Source organism: Sarcophilus harrisii, chromosome 1 (genome assembly GCF_902635505.1).
Source record: "Sarcophilus harrisii chromosome 1, mSarHar1.11, whole genome shotgun sequence".
Classification (NCBI taxonomy): domain Eukaryota; kingdom Metazoa; phylum Chordata; class Mammalia; order Dasyuromorphia; family Dasyuridae; genus Sarcophilus; species Sarcophilus harrisii.
Genome location: NC_045426.1, coordinates 437,363,929 through 437,385,291, shown reverse-complemented (window position 1 = coordinate 437,385,291; position 21,363 = coordinate 437,363,929). Strand labels below are relative to the sequence as shown.

At 34.8% G+C, this 21,363-nt stretch overlaps 1 protein-coding gene across 1 annotated transcript in view; it reads right to left on the bottom strand.

Annotated features, from left to right (window-relative positions):
• ZNF704 (zinc finger protein 704) overlaps window positions 1–21,363 on the bottom strand; it is a 321,406-nt gene that overhangs the window by 63,750 nt on the left and 236,293 nt on the right. The window contains exon 3 of the mRNA XM_031946228.1: window positions 7,591–7,694. Coding sequence (XP_031802088.1) covers window positions 7,591–7,694 — 104 coding nt within the window. The remainder of the gene's footprint in view (window positions 1–7,590; window positions 7,695–21,363) is intronic.

Genomic DNA, 21,363 nt, shown 5'->3' with positions numbered 1-21,363 from the left:
AGAGGGAAAAAAGTTGTAGAAGCAGTGGGTAAAAACTGCAAAGAGACAAATTAGGGTTAATGTAGTTAATTAGTAATTACACTTGGTAACAATAAAAGCTACTGCATTGTGAAGAGGGAATGGTACCCCTTCCCTGGTGAGTTTTATCTCTGCTTCTTTGAATCATTAGCTCTCTTCAAAGTTCATCTCAGTCACCACCTCCTATGAGAATTTTTTTGGCCTGATTTCCTCAAATCACAGAATTTGCTATCTCCTGAATTATCTGGAATGTACTTTCCTTGAAAACAGAGACTATTTTCCGTTTTCTCTTTGTATCTCATACATAGGAATGCCTTGACCCTTGCTGTTGTTGGATTGTTTCAGGGTCTTATTCTTCATGATCCTGTTTTGGGTTTTCTTGGCAAAGATCACAGTGGTTTGCCACTTCCTTCTCCAGCTCATTTTACAGATGAGAACACTGAGGCAAACAGGGTTAAGTGACTTGTTCAGGATTACACAATTAGTAAGTGTCTGAGGCCAGATTTGAACTCATGAAGATGAATCATTCTGAATCCAGGGCTCTATGTACTGCACCACCTAGGTTGGCCTGGCCTCAAACATTATTAATTAATGTTTAATAAATTAGCAAATTAATGGTTGCTGCCATTGTTGTTTGGCCAAAAACATCTTTCTAGGAACACAGCAGAAGAGAGTATAGTCTAGGCCCTTAAACCATATGAAATCCTTTCCCACTTCTGAGATTTGGTTACTCTGTCATTTTTATAAGATAAATCTAACACATGATATATTCTCAAAACAAAACTATTAGTTTTTAGATAATTTTATTCACTGAAAGCATGAATAATTTTGAGAAGCAATTTTCATTACATTGTTAGTCAAGTCACATAAAACCAATGATTTATAATCCATCCATTATTGTTACATGGACTATATTTAAGTTAGAAACTAATTAATTTTTGTATTTTAATTTATTTAATATTTTCCCCAGTTATATTCAAAACAAAATATTTTACATTTGTTTTTAAGATTTTTGAGTTCTATTTTCCTCTTCCTTATCCCTACCCACCATTAAGAAACCTCATATGAAGTTATGTAAAACATTTCCATAACAGTCAAATTGTTAAAGAAAACACAGATTCCCCCACTAATGAAAATAAAAACCCTTAAGAAAAATTAAGTTTAAAATAAAGAGAGAGAGAGAGAGAGAGAGAGAGAGAGAGAGAGAGAGAGAGAGAGAGAGAGAGTAATAGAGAATGCTTCAATCTACATTCAAATCTTTCTCTGGGTATGGATAGGATTTTTTCATCATAAGTCCTTCAGAGTAGGTGTGGATAATTGTAACTGAGAATAACAGTCATTCATAGTTGGTCATCCCAGAACACTGTTATTACTTTGCACACAGTATATTTCATTTTGTTCATGGAGGACTTTCCAGGTTTTTTTTTTTCCTGAGAACAACCTGCTCATCATTTTCCAGAAAACAATAATATTACATCAGAGAAACTTGCTATGAATTTTTTTTACAATTACTATTGCTAATTGTATTCCCCCCCCATTTATTTTTTCTCCATTCACCCTGTCCTTTCTCAGATGTGTTTTACTACTGACCACTCTTTCCCTCAATAAGCCCCCCCTTTTATCACCTTCCTCTCTTCCTATATCTTATTTCCTTCCTATTTTCCTGAAAAATAAGAGATTTTTATATCCTTATTGATTTTATAAGAAATATAATTCATTCAGAAGATCAAACTAATGCACTATTTTTCTGATAAAATAGTGGACTTACAGTATTTTCGTGGTAGTCTTTCCTTTTCTCAAAAAAGGAACAAATAAAGTATTTGTAAAGATTTTGAGATGGTTTTTATATTCTGAACCCTTCACCTTTTCAAAGGACAAATTCTGACTAAAAGAGACAGATCACAATTCATTAAATGAATTCATGAGAATAGGTTATCACCAATACTGAAGCAAATCTTTTACTATTAGAAGAAATACCTTCATTTAGTATAAAATACTTTACTTCCTGTTACAGATTAAGTCAGAGAATCAGGAAAATTATTAAATCAGCAGGTTTTTCTTGCCTAATTGAACATCAAATTACTTTCTTTATAATTGTATGAATAAACATTTGTTCTAAGGAAGCAAATAACATTCAGCTTTAAGAAAAATGCCTATTGTAATTCTACTTTTTTAACATCAAAGAAATATTAGAACTGTTCTCAATAAGAAATAGCAAAGGACTTAAAAGACAATGACAAGGATGAAAAATGTAATCTCTTATTTATATTATAATCCCTTTCCTTCTTGATGAACTTCAGTTCTGTAGCACTGTGTTTCTGGAAATAGGTTTTTACTGCTTAAGAGCTCTTTTGGAAGATAAGAAAGTAAAACAGAATGCCCACTTTCCAAGTTATTTTAATGAGAAATGCCATATTATCAACAGAGAAGGTAAGGTGAACATCAAAAAACATTTAGTGATTTACTACCATTCAGTAATGTGGAAATTAGACAAGTCTACTCCAGCATATGCTAAATTATGAGAGAGAAGGTACTGATTCATAGTAGAGAATAACTTGTCTTCTGAAAATACCTCATAAAGGCTAGTGTTATTAACTACAAAATAGCATATTTTTGACAGGACTGCCTGGGTATTGATCAGATTAAATATAGCTTCATGCTTACTATAAAAAATGTTCAAACTATAGCTTTTTACTGAATTGGGTACATTTTCATAAGTGGATTTTTTTCATTATTAGAGTTTTTGTTCGATAATATTAACTTAGCATTTTAAAATTTTAACAAGTTCGATTCAGGGGCTACAATTTTTAAAAATTTTAACATTTACAATGAACTTTATTATTTTCAGTTCTTTAAAAGAATAGATAATTTGGTTTAATCTTTGACCATTTCTCTCATCATCAAACCTTTTCCCTTTTACTATAGTGCACAAGAGTCCTGGGCTTAGAGTCAGGGAAAGCTGAATTCAAATGCAGCCTTAGAACTAATCAGTTGGGGCAGATGACTTAACTTGTGCCTACCTCAATTTCCTCAATTGCCAAATGTTATTGCACCTACATTCCAGAGTTGTTGTGAGGATCTGGTGAGATAATATTTACAAAATGCTTTGCACTGTGCCTTCCTTCTTCCTTTTCTCTCCTTCCTTTCTTTATCAATGAAAATAAAACACTGTTAAAGAAAATAACATTAGGCTTCTTAAACTGTGGATTGCAACCCCATACGGGGTTGTATAACTGAATGTGGGGGTTGAGAAAAATTTGGCAAGAGTAAAAGGTATTAAATATTCCACCAAGATTTAATTCTTTATGTAAAAATAAATCATCTCATTATTATGCAAATTTGCTCCTGTCTTTAATAAATGGTAAAATTATATACACATTAAAGAACTGTTTTAAAATAAATATCTTTATGATTTATTATCAGCAAATGTTTGATTTGTATACTGTTTTTTATACTTATATACTTGGAGTCATGTGAAAATTTCTTGGCTGAAATGGGATCACGAGTAAAAACAAATTTAGGAAGTCCTCCCTAAATTATATTACCTTGGGGGAAAAATCAAGTTTCAGAAGACCAACAAAATACAAATACTGCAGAGACAGATTATAGGATAAGGGGGTATGGGTTGTAACAGAGACAACTATGACAGTCAGGGAAGAATAGGAAGCTGACATTAGAAACATCTCTTTTTGCCATGCATTTTATTTTAGGTCTAAGTATTTATTTTACTTATGTAAAGACTCTTTACATGTGGCAAAGGAAGGTGTCTTATCTCTTGTATGTTATACCTATTAAAAAGCTGGCACAGAGATTGTGATGGGGACTTTCGGTCATTGATATCTATTGGATAAATTTCTCTTTTTTGACTAAAAGCAGAGAATAAGAACAGTTTTTGATCTGCTTTTTGTTGCTTTCATCTTTCAGAAGTTAGGGGAGCTGTTATACTAGGGCAGATTCTGCTCAATAAAGAAGACTGCTTCATAAAGTTGCAGGCTTGGATACCTCCACCATAAATTATCAGTCTGTCTATGATCAAGAAAGAGCAAACAGAAAAGGAGAGGCAGCCATATGTTCACAGCTATACAGAGGTCAGATTTGTGGTCAAGGATTAGAGAAGAAAGTTCCTGCAGATATCAGTGATTACTGGATCTGTGATTACCTGAGCCCAAGTTCTAGTTGATTTAGTCCTTGAAGATATGTGGAAACTGAGGCTCAGAAAGACACTCAAATGGAGAGTGGCAGGACTGGGATGTTTTCTTTGAAAAGTTGTCAAGTGGGAGGTTGATTGTGGTGAAGTAGGAAGAGAAGTTGCGGAGAAAATTGCAGAGAAAAAGATTTAGAAGACTTCAGGCTCCATTCCTAACTCTTCAGACTTTTTCTACATTGCCTTCTTATAGTTATCTTTCCTTTTTCTCCCCTTCAGTTTCTTTTACTGTGTTGCCTTTCCTTAATACAATGTAATCTCCTTGAAGACAGGGATTGTCTTTCTGTTACATTTTCAGTCTCAGAATTTAGCACAATCAAATGCTTATCAACTTGGCTTGACCAGCAAAGACAGGAATGGTGCAGGAGGGAGGTCGACTTAGATTATCTAAGATTTTATTATAGATTAAAAAGGAACACTTAGACTTTAGAAAATCAAAAACAGAGTTTTTCAGAGAGCTCCAGAAGATGTACAAAAAACTGCATCATTTTTAGAGTAAAGGAAGATAGCAAGTAGCACAGTGAATAGAATACTGGATACTGAGTCTGAAAGATCCATGTCTCACAAACTTACAGACTGTATGTGATATGGCAGCTCTAAGCCTTATTTGTAAGAGCAGCATAATAATATCATCTATTCCTCAGGTTTGTTGTAATGAGATAAAGATACATAAAGTTCTTTACAAACCTTAAAGAGTTTTATAAATGCTATCTATGATATGATTAATGATAACACACATTATGGGATGCTAAGGGGTCCTTTGAACTTGTCTTTTTGAATTGCCATATTTTCCAGAAACACAGGCTCTTCAGGAGGCCCTGAATGTATTAAGGATGCAATTTTTCCCAATTAACAAAATTTGTTGTTTGCACCCTAGGTTGGATTCCTTGTGTATCATTGAGAGGGAAGACAAGTGCCAGCCAGTCTATGCCAGGCTGGGAAAAGTGTTTGTGCAGCTAGGTAGGGTTCTTTGCAGATAAGTGGACCCTTCTATTTTCATAGCCTATAGGCTCCCAAAGGATGGCTAATTCTGGTTCTGTCTTCCCTAAAAATGAAAATGATTTCAGACCAAGAAGAATTGAACAAATATGGATAAGAGAGGCAAGGGTGATTCAGTGGGAATAGTGTTGGATTTGACATCATAGAACTAAAGTTTAAATTTATACCTTTATACAAGACAAAGTGATTACAAAAAGCCTCTTGACTGGGTTTCCTCATCTGTAAAATGAGAGAAGACATGATCAACTATGTCAAACTCAAGTAAAATGGAAACCTGAAGGCTGCATATTAATTTTGAAAAACCACAAGTTAACATTGTCTGTGTTGTACTATATTTTTATTTATTTTGTTAAACACTTCCTAATTATATTTTTGGGCAGCTACATGACACAGTTGGCCCTAGAATCAGAAGGAGCTGAGTTCAAAATCAGCTTTGGATGCTTATTAGCTGTGTGACTCTGAACAAGTGACTTTACTCTATTTGCTTCAGTTATCTCACTTGTAAAATGAAAAAAAAAAAAAAAAAAAAAAAAAAGGAAATGGCAAACCTACTCCAATATCTTTGCTGAGAAAAACTCCAAATGGGATCACAGAGAATCAGATGTGACTGAAAATTTCAACAACAACAAATTATATTTTAATCTGGTTGGAGCTGCACAAGGGAGTTTAGGCTGCTTGTAGCCATGGCAGTAACTTTGACATCTCTGGACTAGACAATTTTTTAAGATTTCTTCTAGCTCTAAGCCTATGATCTTGTGCAGATTAAGGATTGAAACTTTAGGCTAGCATAAGTTAGTATCCAAATGATTAAAATGAGGTAATTTTCTTGGCTGATTTATATATGGTAAGGAGGATAACTAATATTTAAAGAAGCATTGAGCTATGAAATGTTTTTCCAGTAAGCTAGAAAGAGGGCCCCCATCTAGTAAGATGAAAATGAATAAGAATCAATCAAAAATCCTGCACTTAAGGTTCAAAAAATATCAACCACAAGTCCTATATGAGGGAAATGTGGCTAGACCACAGTTTATGTAAAAATGACTCAGGGATTTTAGTGGACTACAGACTCAATACAAGTAAACTGGGACATGGCAACCCCCCCCCCAAATCTAATATAATTGCTATCTTATGGTATAGAAGTGTAGTATCCAGAGTAAATGATTTGATTATCTTGTTGTACTCTGCCAGACTCTGGCAGTTGTGTGGAAAAAGATTATTTTAGCAGTGGTTATAAACAGTGGTTTGAAAGCAAGAGAGAGTAGAGGCTGGAAGCCCTAATGGGTAGTGCTTATAAAAACTCCAGGAGGAGGTAATGAGGGCCTGCCTTGGGATTGTGGCAAAGGAAATAAAGAAGAGGGATGATTACAAACAATAGCAGAAGTGGAATTAATATGATGTCATAACTGATTCTCTATGAGATGTGAATGAGAAGAAAAAGTGAAGAGAATTCAAATATTTATAAATATTGATGCAGTATAAATGGTAGTGTCATACAGAGCTATCGTAGATTATCATTTTAGTTTTGAATATGCTGACTTGGACACATTAGGATGTGAAACTCCTTGCAGAACCTAGGTTTTTGGTGTGTGTGTGTGTGTTTAATGTGTGCAAGAAAACATAATAGGTTTGAAGATAAATCTCTAAGAGACACTTTTTCATTAGGCAGTTATGAAGAAGATTGAGGAAAAGAAGGAAATAAAGAGTGGTTTCTGAATTACTAAAAAAACTGTAGCCATTTTATTTTTATTTTATTTTTTCATTTTTAAGCTATTTCATTTTTAATGCCAAAGTCTTCCTATTTACTTGTTCTCTATGAGGTGCTAGTTTAAATAAATGGTTTTGGGGGCAAAGTTGCCTACACAGGGAAAAAGGAAGAGAAATGGGAGGTTATGCTGTCTCTGAAGTCAAGGGAAGAGAGAATATGCAACTGGAGACAGTGATCAACAGATTCAAAAACTGCTGAGAGGTCAAGGAGAATGAACACTTTAAAAAAAGAGCTATTGGATGTAGAATTAAGGTCATGAGTGACTTTTAAGAGAATAGAACTAAGATTATTGGGTAGAAATTAGAGAAGAAAATTATTAATAACTAAGTGTTCTAATAAACTAGAGAATAAATTCTAATAAATTTATTTACAAGTAAGTGTTCTCCAAAAAAAACAAAAAAAAAACAGAATAAGCCTCTCATGATGCTGGGAATTTCTTATCACTGGAACTGTTTGAGCAGAAGGACCACAAGGTCACTTTAAGGATTATTTTGGAGGGAAGTCATGTTTCTGGATAGGATTAACTAGCTGATTTTCAAGGTTTCTCATAGTATGAAAATTCTGTGTCTATAAAGTAACATTTTCCCAAGGATAACACACTTACCATTTGGCCTCACAGGAGGGCTTCGAACCAAAGGGCTGGTGGACAAACTGGTTAGTACCATTGCTGCTGTTACTTTATCCATATCCAGCTCTTCTGAAGATTTCCTAAAATAAACAGAGCAAAGATAAGACAACACAGGTGAGGGTATCACCTTCCTAAAAAGAAGGCATCACATTCCTAAAAATGCAGTAATTTAAATGCCTGATGAGGTTGCTTTGGTTCATGAAGTTTGGTCAATCAATTAGGCTAAACAGAAAAACAAGATGACAGTCTTTTCGATTAGTATAATGATTACCATGAATCACTATCCACTTGAGATGAGACTACTACCAAAGTTAATATTAGAAAGTTGAAATTCTAAGTCATACCAGGAGCTGCCTAAATCATTCCAAATGCTTGAGAAAACAGCACATTAAAATTAGAAAAGCACAATATAAAATTCATAAGCCACATCTACAATATAGTGATTGTTTTCATATGTAGTCTTAATTCATAGGTATGTTAGGTAATTTGTAAAAGCAGTGAAATCTCTGAGACAGTTTCAGAGAAGAATTTTACAGAACAGTGGGAAAAAAGGCTCCTATATTAATGAAAGAACATATAAAAATTTATCATGCTGCTTAAACTGAATTTAACCTGAAATCATCTATTTCTTAGCCAATATTTGTTAAGAACCTACTATGTGCTAGGCACTGTGCTAGGTCCTAGAGAAATATGAACACAAATGAAGTAGTCTGCAATCTTTGAGGAGTTCACATTTTATCAAATGCTAATTTAGAGAAAGAAAAGATCTCAGCATCCCCCTCCAAACTAAATAAACCACAGACATCATTACAAATCAGTCAACACATGGAACCAATGACCGTGAGGATATTTAGCAGCTTTGATTCTACAGTAATTTATATGTCAATCACCAAAATAAACATGGCAAGATCTGGTATGCTGTACATTTTTTAGTCATTTGTGCAATGGTAATGATATGGTATATGTGAAATACTTCTTGTGAAAGCCTGTTTCACATTAACAGCTCCAACAATGATGCTCTCACTGGCAATTTAAAATATTCTCATGAAAATTTAATATAGGAGAGAAGTCAGCACATGGTTAAATAGCTATTGATCATTTCTTGGTCACTTTTTTTGGCACTAATAATGCCAGAGACCTTTTCCATGCCTTTGGTATTATTATCTTGCTTTTACATGCTTTGAGATTATCTTCTCAGTGCTCTCAGAATTATACTGTTTCTAGCATAGTTCTCATCTGAGAATAGTTGGTTTCCTCCAGATGCTTTTCCTATACTTATTTTCTTCAGAATTTCAGTACTCTTCTACAAACACATTTCAAATTGTTGGAGTAAAGTATGGAGGCTTTACTGTATTTGATAATGAAAAAGTATATTGGATCAAACCCCCTCCCCCCACAATAACTTTGTAGGTGTTTTCTATCTTTTGTCTGTTTTCCTTCCTTTTAAGTTTCATCCTCAAATGCCCTCAGGTGACTTTGCTTAGTTTTCTCTAAAGTAGTTTTGTTCTCCATGTTTCTTTGTGTTTTATGAAGTAATGTTGCTCATATTTTTCCATCATCCTTCTCTATAAGACTTTACAAAGGAATTTATATTCTAAACTAGTGTTGTCCTCAGCTTCTGTGGTCTTTGCTTGGCAGATAGGTTAATTATTTTATTATTAAAGTTTTTCAAATTATATTGGTTAAATTTACATACAAAAAATTATGTACGATGTATACTCAGCATCAATGGTCCCTTTTCCATCCTAAGGAATATGAATATATGTGTATATATGTGTGTGTATGTATTTTTGAATCCATATAAATACAATGCATATATGTATATTATATATATATATATACATATACATATATGCATTGTGTGTGTGTGTGTATAACACAGAAGTTAGGTTGCATAATGGATAGAGCATTGGGCCTATAGTCAAAAGATCTGAGTTCCAATCCAGCCTTAAATACTTATTAGCTATGTGATCCTGGGTAAGCCATTTAACCTCTGTTGCCCTTAGTTTCCTCATCTGTGAAATGGGAATACTAATTGCATCTACTTTGTAAGATTGTTGAGAGGATCAAATGAAATAATAATTATAAAGTGTTTAGCACAGTGCCTATTATTTAACTACTAATATAAATGTTAGTTATTATGATGATTACTATCTATCTCCTAGGGTTTTTGTGAGGGTCAATGGAAAGCATTTAGCATAGTGCTTGTCATGTAATAATAAAGCTTAATTAAGGCTTATTTCTTTTCTTCCTTTATGTGAATTATATATGATTATATTTAGAAATTATTTTATAAAGCTTTCCACATGTGTAAAATCTTCCTAAAGATGTAGCTGTGTGTGTGTGTGTGAGTGATATCATTTTCCTTTATGTTTGTTCTCTCAGATGTATACAAGACAGTAAGGGAGAAACATACAAGGCAGTAGAGGAGAAACATTTTCATTTCATTGCATACACTACCATATAATTACTGATTGAATGTGGCTACACCTTCAAATATTTATAATTAAACATAAAGATATAAAACACAGATGTGAATTTACTATGTCTTTTAGTAACTGCTGCAAAGAGCTTCCCAATTATCTAGGTCATTGAGAAATAATTAAATTTAACAAATACTTATTAAACATTTGGATCAAGGTGATAGGCTTTAGAGCTTGAAGGGACTTAAAAGCTTTTAACTTTTACAGGTGAGGAAAACTGAAACCCACAGAATATAAATGGCTTCCTAAGGTCCCTCAGGCAGCAATAGTCACAAAACTGGGTTTTTGTGCCTCAGACCCCTTTCTATCATGTCATACTATCTAATATATGTAAGGGACAAAACTACAATTTAAATTAAATATTCTTTTCAGAATTTGAAACTAGCTTTGAATCAATTATGTACTACAGTTTTCTTAAAGGTCTAAGATTCTTTTCAGGTAATTTAGAAACCCATGATGAAGCGGTATCGCTTCCTTGACAACATTTCTTTCATTACTTGAACAACTTTAAGTACTGTATCTAAAACATGAGGTTAATTTTCTTAGATGGTCCCAGTTTTTAGAATAATTGCAACTAAATAATAAACTTCACCTCTTGAAATTGTCACACTGTTATTTAGTCACATCTTTTAAGAAGACTATTTTCTGCCCATTTAAATGAAGTGAATTAAAATCACATTATATTATAGGTAATTTAGCAAATTAAGAACTAGTCAATAGAGATGTTCATAGAAGAAAAAGAAAAGTTATTGAATTGGCAAAAAATATCTTAATCATAGAATCATTTGGCTCAGCACCATTGGAATATCATGTGAAAGAACTGTATCGTATTTAACATGTATTGGTCAACCTTCAATCTGAGGGAGGGGGGGGGGGGGGAAGGAGGGGAAAAATTGGAACAAAAGGTTTTGCAGCTGTCAATGCTGAAAAATTACCCATGCATATACCTGGTAAATAAAAAGCAAAAAAGAAAAGGAAGGAAGGAAGGAAGGAAGGAAGGAAGGAAGGAAGGAAGGAAGGAAGGAAGGAAGGAAGAAGGAAGGAAGGAAGGAAGGAAGGAAGGAAGGGAATGAAGAAAGGGAAGGAAGAAAGGGAAGGAAGGAAGAAGAAGGAAGGAAGGGAAGGAAGAAAGAAAAGGAAAGGAAAGGAAGGAAGGAAGGAAGGAAGGATGGAGGGAAAGAAGGAAGGAAGAAAGGAAAGGAAAGGAAAGGAAAGGAAAGGAAGGAAGGAAGGAAGGAAGGAAGGAAGGAAGGGAAGGAAGAAAGGGAAGGAAGAAAGGGAAGGAAGGAAGGAAGGAAGGAAGAAAAGGGAAGGAGGAAAGGAAAGGAAAGGAAAGGAAAGGAAAGGAAGGAAGGAAGGAAGGAAGGAAGGAAGGAAGGAAGGAAGGAAGGAAGGAAGGAAGGAAGGAAGGAAGGAAGGAAAGAACTTAATCTTAGAGCACAGGGAAAGAGCCTTAGAATTAAAAGGAGCTTTAAAGATCATTTAGTCCATCCCAGAATTTTATAAACTTCAGTGATTAGCCCACCCTTCCCCCACCCTGGTAGTAAGAGATAGACCATTTCAAACTGTTTTCAAGTCCAGCATTTAATTCAGTACCCTAGATTGTTCTTGGCTAATTGAAATTTAAGAAATGTTACATATGATCCAATCATCAACAGGATATAATCAGATGTTGTTGTTGTTTAGTTGTGTCTGATTTTTGTGACCCAACTTGGGTTTTTTTTTGGCAATGCTCTTGGAGTGGTTGGCTATTTCCTTCTCTAGCTAATTTTTACAAATGAAGAGACTGATACAACTAGGGTAAAGTGACTTGCACAGAGTCACACAGCTACTGTCTGAGGTTAGATTTGAACTTAGGAAAAGGAGGTTTCCTGCTTAAGACCCATTGTGTCAAATCTACTGAGAGCAGATTTGGTTATTTACTTAGTATGTGATGTTGATCATGACAGATTTTTTCAAATGCACTTATACCTCTGAAAGTTAAGTTCTTTCAGGCTCAAATGGCCCTACACTAAATATTTCATAACAGATTTTAGTGGGCATTTAAAAAGCCTGAGGACTCCTGTTGGTGAATGTGAGAGGAATGAAGGTAGGAAAGGATGCCAGATCACCCTATGTGGTTTCCAGACTGTTGGGTGTGGATAACTATGGGAATTCTGCACCTATTTTAAAGCAATTATGTTAGTTTTGGGGTATAAATAAATTCAACTTTACCACCATTCTCTCTTAGACAGAGACCCATTAAAAAATACTTTCAGTGTTGCTGTATGGTTTCAAGGAATGGGAAACCAGAGTTTCTAAAGAATCAATGTGGGGGAAACTAAAAGACAACGGAGTGGCTCCTATGACACTGTCAATCACCTTCTGCTCTGTTTAATTTTCTCTTATCTGGGTTTTCATAGTGGTATTGCTCTCTCAATTCTCTTACATGTTTGGTTATTTCTTTTTAGCCTCCTTCCTTATATCATTACTCATTTCCCATCCTCTTAACTGTGGCTTTATCACAAAGTTCTGTTCTGGGTCCTCTTCTCTTTTCTCTGAATGAATATCCTTTATTAAGTAATTACTTTCTATGAGTCAGTGGATAGAAAAATACAAAAACAAGATAGTTCCTACCCCAAGAGCTTATATTATGAAGAAATTAACCAGAAAAAGAGAAGGAGGTGATTAAATATCAAGAACAAAGGGTACATTTCTAATTCTTACTACTGGGGAGACTAAAGCAGAACTATGATAGTTTACAAGTTAACAGTGTGACCACACTATGTCTGGCACCAATATGGTGAGCCCATGGGAATGATAATTACCAGATTGCCAGTTGTGGGAGTGAACTAGTCCAAGTCCTAAACTAAGCAGGTGAAAGTTTCCCTGATGCTCAACAATGAATCAGACCCAGGACTACCTGCCATACTTCTAGCCTGAGTAGGAAAGGGAGACCCACTCTCAAGACAAAACACAAAATAAAACAAGACAGTGAAGTACAACAAAATAAAAGCCCAAGTATTGCAATGGATTCTGAAAGATTCAAAAGAAGGTCCCTAGCACATTTGGGTCAGCAGATTCTCCATGGAGGCTTTACATTAAGATATAGAAAAGAATCCTACAGGATAAGGTTTGTTAGTCATACTATTAATCCCATCCCAGATGCACAAGAAACATGAACCTGATATTTTCCTCTAAAGGTTCCCATGTTCTAGCCCTTTAATTTTATTTTGAAGATCATCATCATTAGGGGAAAAAAGGGAACCCCTCTTTTTTTTTTTTACAGTATTTTATTAGTTTACTTTGTTAAGTACATTGTTATAAGTTAAACATCAACAATAATAGCTCATATATTTGCAATAGTAACACATATTTATTATATTAATGACTGAAAAACTGAGTTCTGTTCATGGTCAGTCATAAACTGTGATTTCTGAATATTATGAGAAAACTTAACTTGTCCTTATTAACTTTGCTAGTTTATATAGAGTCTTGATTTGTTTCAAAATTTTAAATAGATTTTACGTGACATATGTTAGACACTTTTGCAGCTTGTTTATGATTCTTATAATTCAGTAGAAGATAGGTTTATAAAAAATCCTATAATTAATTAATTAGCTTGTCTATCTTATTAAGGCAGTTAGCTGTACAACTCTGAGCAAGTCATTAACCTCTGTCAGCCTCAGTTTCTTCTGTAAAACAGGAATAACAGCACTTACTCCATAAGGTTGTTTTGAAGAACAAGTAAGAGAACACAATATGTAAAATCACTTTGCAACTTTAAAGCTATATGAATACTGCATATAATTTAAATTTAATTTGTTTTTACATCAGTCTTTTCTAGATAGATGAGCCCTTCTCCATAGCCACATAAGTAAAACCAACTAGCATAAGTGACCATTTCTTACAGCATATGCTATATTCCACACCTGTTATTGCTACCATAATTTCAAAGATAATGTAACAGATGGAGAATGTGATTCCTCCCACCCCTACTCAATTGATGTTGTCACAAAAGGCCCAGGCACAAGGTGCTAATGGGGGATTAACTAACTGTAGAAATGCATCAATGAACCAGTCCCTTTGTGAGCTACAAATACTTCTCTGAAGCAAGAAAAGAACGATTGGCTGAGCAAACAAATCAGACACATGTCTGAGGGCTTTAAAAAACTGAATCCTGAGTGAATTGAAATGGTTTGCGTTCCTGTGTGGGAAAAATTGAAAAGTTGGGAGTTACCTATAGAGGGGACCTTTGTGGGGATAGGGAAAGAGAATCTTTTTTTCTCTCCCTGTTTTCCATCCCCTCCATTGACATGTACTCTTCAAGGGGACCAGTAGGAGACATTGCTTCTAGTAGGGAGCAGAGATATCACTCTCCAGATATGGTAAAAAAGCTCAGTTGAGGGAGGAAGCAACTTCAAAGAATATGATTCCTAGCAGCAGGCACTAGGAACCCAGGTAATCTAGCTGATCAACAGAAACACTGCATTCAAGGGGAGAAGGGTTAAAGACTCTACAAAGAGAGAAAGGTCTTCCAAGCTATATAGAGGTGTCAGAAATGTATTTTATATATGGAGTGTATGGATGTTCAGCTAGTACCTCTGTTACAATGGCTGCCAAGCCTTTTTCAGGGTTGCTCGTCCATCTTTGGTGTCCACCTGTTTCACTAACACTCTCCTGTTTCTCCATGAAGCTGTATCATATTCAGCAGGTACACCTCTGTAAACTCTTTTGGCAGATGGTCTATCCCGGGTAACCAAGGGGACTCAAACTTGTCAGTGAATTGGGGTGGGGGGTGACTACCTCAATCATGTGAAGACTTACCCAAATGAAGTGGGCACATGAAAATAATTTTTTCCATTATCCACGAAAACTGCTGATATAAGTGCTATGAAGTGTTTAGAGCTTTTTTAGACATTGAAAGTCAGATTATCCAATGCATCTCAGGCCATTGTCAGCCATTTTGATTTTTTCCTGTCACTGGACTTATATGATTCTGGAAGAGAGAGTAAGGTTGATAACTTAATAACTCTGCAACTCTGCCTCACTTAAATCCAATGTATGGATGAGTCAAAAGACATCACTTACATAATTTTACCATTTTTACCTTTCTCAAAGTCCTTTGGTAACAGACAAGAATTGAAATAGCTGGTATGTACACACGGGGAGCTGTAGCCACAATCCTGCCCATAGGCAGCCCAAGCCATCAAGTTGTCTTCTCACTGGACTAAAGCACTGATGGGATTTGTCAGTACTCTGGGTGACTGAATAACTTTTTCAAAGAAATGTACTGCTGATCTCTTGGTGTGAGGAAAGAGCTAGAAAAGGTGTCCTAAAATTGTCTGCTTTACCTAACCTACCCCTGGAGTGTTTACCATGGCAGGCAGGACCCTATGGTCAAAACATTAAAAAAATGTACAAAAACTTTTGCAAAGATTCCACTCACCATTGGTAAGAAATGGTCCATAATTTTGTGCTATAGACTACACAAAATTCAAAAGACCTGAAAGACAAATGCCTCTTTTGAAAGAACTCGGGAAGTATCATATCCAAATAACAGCCCTGGATGAAATAAGGTTGACAAATGAAGACTAGTTTACTGAAATAAAAACTGGATACATGGTTTTCTGAGTGGCTATAGTGATGGGGAGAGTTATGAGGCTGGGATAGGTTTTGCATTCAACACTAATCTACTTATATGCCTTCCAAAAGAAGTGAATGATAGGCATATACAAATGCAATTGCCACTTGTAGGAAAGTACCATGCCATCATCCTTAGGGCATGTACTCCCACCATGATGAACCTTGATAAGGTTGAGGAAAACTTTTTTTATTAAGTTTTGAAGACCCTCACCATAATTCTGGATAACTTTGATGATAGAGTAGGCACAGACTATCAGACATGGCAAAGAGTCCTTGGGAGGAATGGAGTCAGAAGAAGCAACAGCAATGGTCCTAACTACTGAAGACTTATACATGTCATAATCCCTTTATCATCAACACTGTCTTCCCTTTGCCTAAACACAATAAAATTTCCTGGCTGTCCCCTCACAGAAAATGCTGTCATTTAATAGACTATGTCATTGGAAGGAGAAAAGACAGACAACACGGGAAAGTGACAAAGATGATGTATGACAGAGTGCTGAACCAATCATAGAATCATCCTCTTCAGGCTAAATATTCACATACAATGAAAGCAATGATCCCAAGGCAAAATGACTATCAGAAGACTTAAAGTCAACAGATTAAAGTGCTTCTCTGTGGGTGAACAGCTTGTTGCTAATTTAGAGGGAAAGCTGAACCAACACATGGTTGCCAATAGTGGAGAAAAAAAGGAGTAGGCAGCTTTCAGAGATTTGGTGACATTTCAGACATTTACTCATCTGGGCTAGAACATTTGCAAACATCAAGACTGGTTTGATGAAAATGATGGGGAAATTCAAAACCTGCTAAATGAAATAAGAGCTTCACATAATAGTTCATCCATCTCAAAGAAGGCAGTATTTAACTCCAACCAAAGTAAGTGCCAGTGAAGCATAGAGAGATGTAGGATTTTTGGCTCAGTAAGAAGGCAGTTGAAATTCAATTTTACTATGATACTAACAGTTCAAAGAACTTTTATGAGTCTATGAGTCAAAGAGTTATGGTGTAACTATTCAGTATCAACGGAGTCACATTGATTTTTGATAAGGACGTGATCCTGGAGAGAAGAGTTCAACACTTTTGTAGCATGCATCAGTCCGTCAATAATCAATACTGAAACCATTGATCATATACCTTAAGTTGAAGTCAATTCCTCTCTAATAAAATTTCCAATTAAAGGAGTTTTTGAATGCCATTTAAGTAGATCTGCCTCCAGAGAAAGACATTGCCTCTAGTGTCTGAATACAGACTAAAGTTTTCTTTTTTTTCTTCTTTCTTAATCTCTTTATTTCCTCCCTCCCACCTCCCTCCCTCCCTCCCTTTCTTCCTCCCTCCCTTTCTTCTTCCTTCCTTCCTTCCTTCCTTCCTTCCTTCCTTCCTTCCTTCCTTCCTTCCTTCCTTCCTTCCTCCTTCCTTCTTTCCTTCCTTCTTCCCTTTCTCCCTCCCTTCCTTCCAAATCACTAACATGGAAATGTTTTATATGATTACATATGATAACCTATATAAAATTGCTTACCATCTCAGGGAGGGGGAAGGTGAAAGAGGAAGGAATAGAATTTTGAACTCCAAATTTTAATTTAAAAAGCCAACAAATGTTAAAATTGTTTTTTTATATGTAATTGGGAGAAGATAAAATAATATTTTTAAAAAGAATGATAACAGAGAACCCATTGACTACAATGTTTCCCATGCAATATTATGAGATCTAGAAGACAGCCCTTAGGGCATTGGGTGGCCTCCTGTTCTGGAAGATTTGTAAGAGGACATGAATAACACAGGATAAGAAAGTGTGAATGGGCTGTTACCTGCACCATCTGAGAAAGTATTCACATTGTCTATATCTTTGTTACCAAGTGCACTATTTTCAAACATCTCCAAGGTCAAGGAAGACATCATCCCAAAATATTTTATAGCTGTTAATTCATTCAGTCCCCACAACATCTATGTGAAAAGTGATTTAAGGTTTATAAGGTACTTTCCTCACAACAATCCTAGGAAGCTGGCAATAATCTATTATTGTATTTTTATTATTATCCCTTGTTTATGAAGGAGGAACCTTCAAAAAGGTCGTATTTTAAAGCCTCACAGGAGACTTATGTAGATTCTAGATTTTTGAAGGCTCTGCCAGGAAGCACAATTAGAGTAGTAGGCACAAAAGCCTGAACCACAGACCCAGTTCTGCCATTAGACTGTGGGATTTTTGACAAGCCAACAAACCTTTACTGACCCGAATTCATGAAAATGAAGGACTGAATTAGGTAGCCAGAAAGGTCCACTCTCCATCAGTCATAAAATTCTATGTCTGTGTCTAAAGAAAATTTTACAATTTGACTTGCGTAACTACATGAATACTGTATTAATTTCATGGTACAGTGGGCAAAATAAATAAAAAAAAACCCTGAGCCATTAAAAAACCCAGCAATCTTACATATATAATTTATAGCCTAGAATCAGAACTTAGAGGTCATAGAGGAAGGCAGGATAGTAGATTACAAAAATGATAATCAATAAAATATTATTTACATTTTAAACTATTGTGTTGCTTAGTTTAATTTGTTAAAGTATTTGGATCTATAGATATCTAGTTATGCAGGGAAAAAATAACATGTTCCTTACTTATCTTGATATTTTTATACAATCAATTATTCTTAGACTGATGATGATTCACAAGGCAGTGAATCACTGGAAAGAAGGTTGGACCAGAAGACCATATAATATCTTCTAACTCTGAGATACTATCAATTCCTAAATAAATACTCAGAATAATTTTTTTTTAAGTATGTAGGATAGGAACAGGGACTAGATTTTTTTTATTGTTATAAGAAATTTCCAGAAGATGAAATTCACTCTATTAACATGAGATGGCAAATCCTCTGAAATTTGTCTTGAAGAATTGGCAGGAGCACTGAGAGGTTGTTGTGATTTGCCAGGGGCACTTATCTATGTGTAAGATCTTTCTGGCACTAAGGTCAATTCTCTGTCTATACTATCCCAGTTACTTCTATTAGAATCAGATACTATTTCTAAATGAGCACTTCATGTGGAAAGTTAAAAAATTTTTTTAATGTGATAATTTGCTTTATATGACAAGCATACTTCTGAAAATTTTGCAAAAGGAATCTTATTTTAAAAATATTAAAGCATTTTGAAAATTTTAAAGTATTATATAAGTTTACATATCATCATCACCTTCAACATTACTATTATTATTGGAAATTTGTAGAAAATGCATTTTTAAAGTAAAGATAATATCATAATACAAAACAATGATCTTCTTAACAATCCATTTATATATTTAGATTTTCATAATGCAATTTCTTTAAGTTAGCATTTCAGTAGTGCTAAAATTGTACCATTTATCCAAGCAAATGGTTCCCTAAACTACCTAAATTTAGAAGCAGGTTACCAGAATTGCATCATTTGATACATAAGGAGGTGATTTGAGATGCTGGTGTTAGATTAAAGACTAGGGAACAATGATTGAATGACTGAATTCTGGGTGAGTAGTCAGCTGCTGCTTGCAAAATTTGTCAATGTCTATGGTTCCCTCTGGGTGGCCAGATGCTTCTGCTTCCAACTGAGCTATGTCACCTCTGAATGCTGCTGGAGTGCTAGCGTGGCAAATATAAACAGAGTCTTATATCATTTCTACTACTCAACTAAGTGAAGAAATGTTTTGGACTCAGGAGAGCTCTAAAAGACATTTATCTGCAATTAAAGTGCTGAAGGAATAAATGGAAACTAAAATGAATAATACATTCCCTAGATTAGCAACTAATCCAGTTCCTTAGCAACTACTGAAAAGTCTTTTGCTATCTGTCTAGACCAAGTTCAATCAGTATCAAAGCTTGTGATAAACTACAAAAAGGAGGGAGTTATGTCTGAAAAGTGAAACTAGGACAGATTTCAAAGAAAAATATTCTACCTAGTCAGAATATTAATCTTTAATCTTGGAATATTAGATAGTTTAGGTGCTAAATGTTGAACACTGTATTCAATATCTATTACATATCATTCAGCATCAAATCTTAATGCTCTTTCTAAAGGTATTTCATAATACATGCAAAAATGGTAATCATGACTCATATGATTTATTCTCAGCTGTTATTTAAGTTTTGAGGTAGAAGTGAGGACAGGAGTAGACTAGGAAGGAAAAATAAAATAATCACTGACTCAATGGCCTTGAGTCTTTTTTTCCTTTTTTTTCTTGCAATTTTCTCTGCAACTTCTCTTCCTAGTTCACCACTTCTAATTTCTTTCTGGGGTTAAACATCATTATTTTTAACTTTCCACTTGACAATCCTTCAAAGAAAACATCCCAGTCCTGCCACTTTCCATTTGGGTGTCCTTCTGAGCCTCAGTTTCCACATACCTTCAAGGGCTAAATCAATTAGAACTTGGGCTCAGATGCAGTAATCACTGATACCTGTGGGAACTTCTCTAATCCTTGACCACAAATCTGATCTCTGTGTAGCAGTGAACCTATGGTTGCCTCTCCTTTTCTGTTTGCTTTTTCCTTATCATAGGCAGACTGATACTTCATAAAGGAGGTAACCAGGACTACAACTTTATGAAGCAGTCCCTTCTTTATTGAATAGAATCTGGCCTAGTATAACAGCTCCCCTCATCACTTCTTCTAATTTCTAAAAGATGAAAGCAACAAAAAGCTGATCAAAAACTGTTCTTATTCCCCACTTTTAGCCAAAAAAGAGAGATTTATCCAATAGATATTGATAACTGAAAGTCCCTATCACAATCTCTGTGCCAGCTTTTAGTTTATATTCAATATATTACTGTTTATGTGAGTAAACATATCTTGCATTGGTGTAAAAGCTATAGGAACAGAAAAGTTTCTAGCACTTGGGAAAACTAAGATTTAATTCATTACATATACACAGCTGAAAGTGAAATTTACTTGCTCCAAATCCAGAATCCATGATAGTGCTCTCTGATCAAAATATAATCCACAAAAGCATTGGGCTTGACTTTGGTTGTCTCTCTGCTGAAATGCTTATATAGCTTATGGGAAACATGTAGCCTGTCTAATCTTAATTTTGATAGCAAATTTTTCAATACTGAAATTTATTGAGCACATAGAATAAAGGGGATAGTCACTTAGGAATATATCTTCTAATGGTTTTAATTTTTTTATATTCCTTTCCTATAACAATTAAATAACATCTAAATAACTATTCAGAATATTAAGGAATGATAATGACTCTCTTGACTTTGCCTTATGAATTGCCATACCACGTGGACTGTGAGCTTTTTGCTCTGACTTTGGTTCCACATGCATGTTTATTTCTTTTGTAACAAATCTAAATGCAGTGCAATGTCTCCTGGACTAGTTGCTTTTGGTTAACAAAACATTTGAAGGAAGATTCTTTTTTATGACTGTAAATTTTAAAAATGTTTGAAAAGTTGTTTTTTTTTTTTAAATTGGTTGACCTCATTTTTTTTTTAAAGGAAAACTATGAAGGCAACCTGAACATGGGCTGACCATTAGCTTTTATGTTGGAATTCCAGGCAGTTCTAATTGATTCTAGTAATATACTTTGATCAATTGAGTCAGAAAGGTCTTATCTTTGTCAAATGATGTCTCTCCCACACTGGTTCTTTTGCAAGTCCTCTTGTGCTTCAA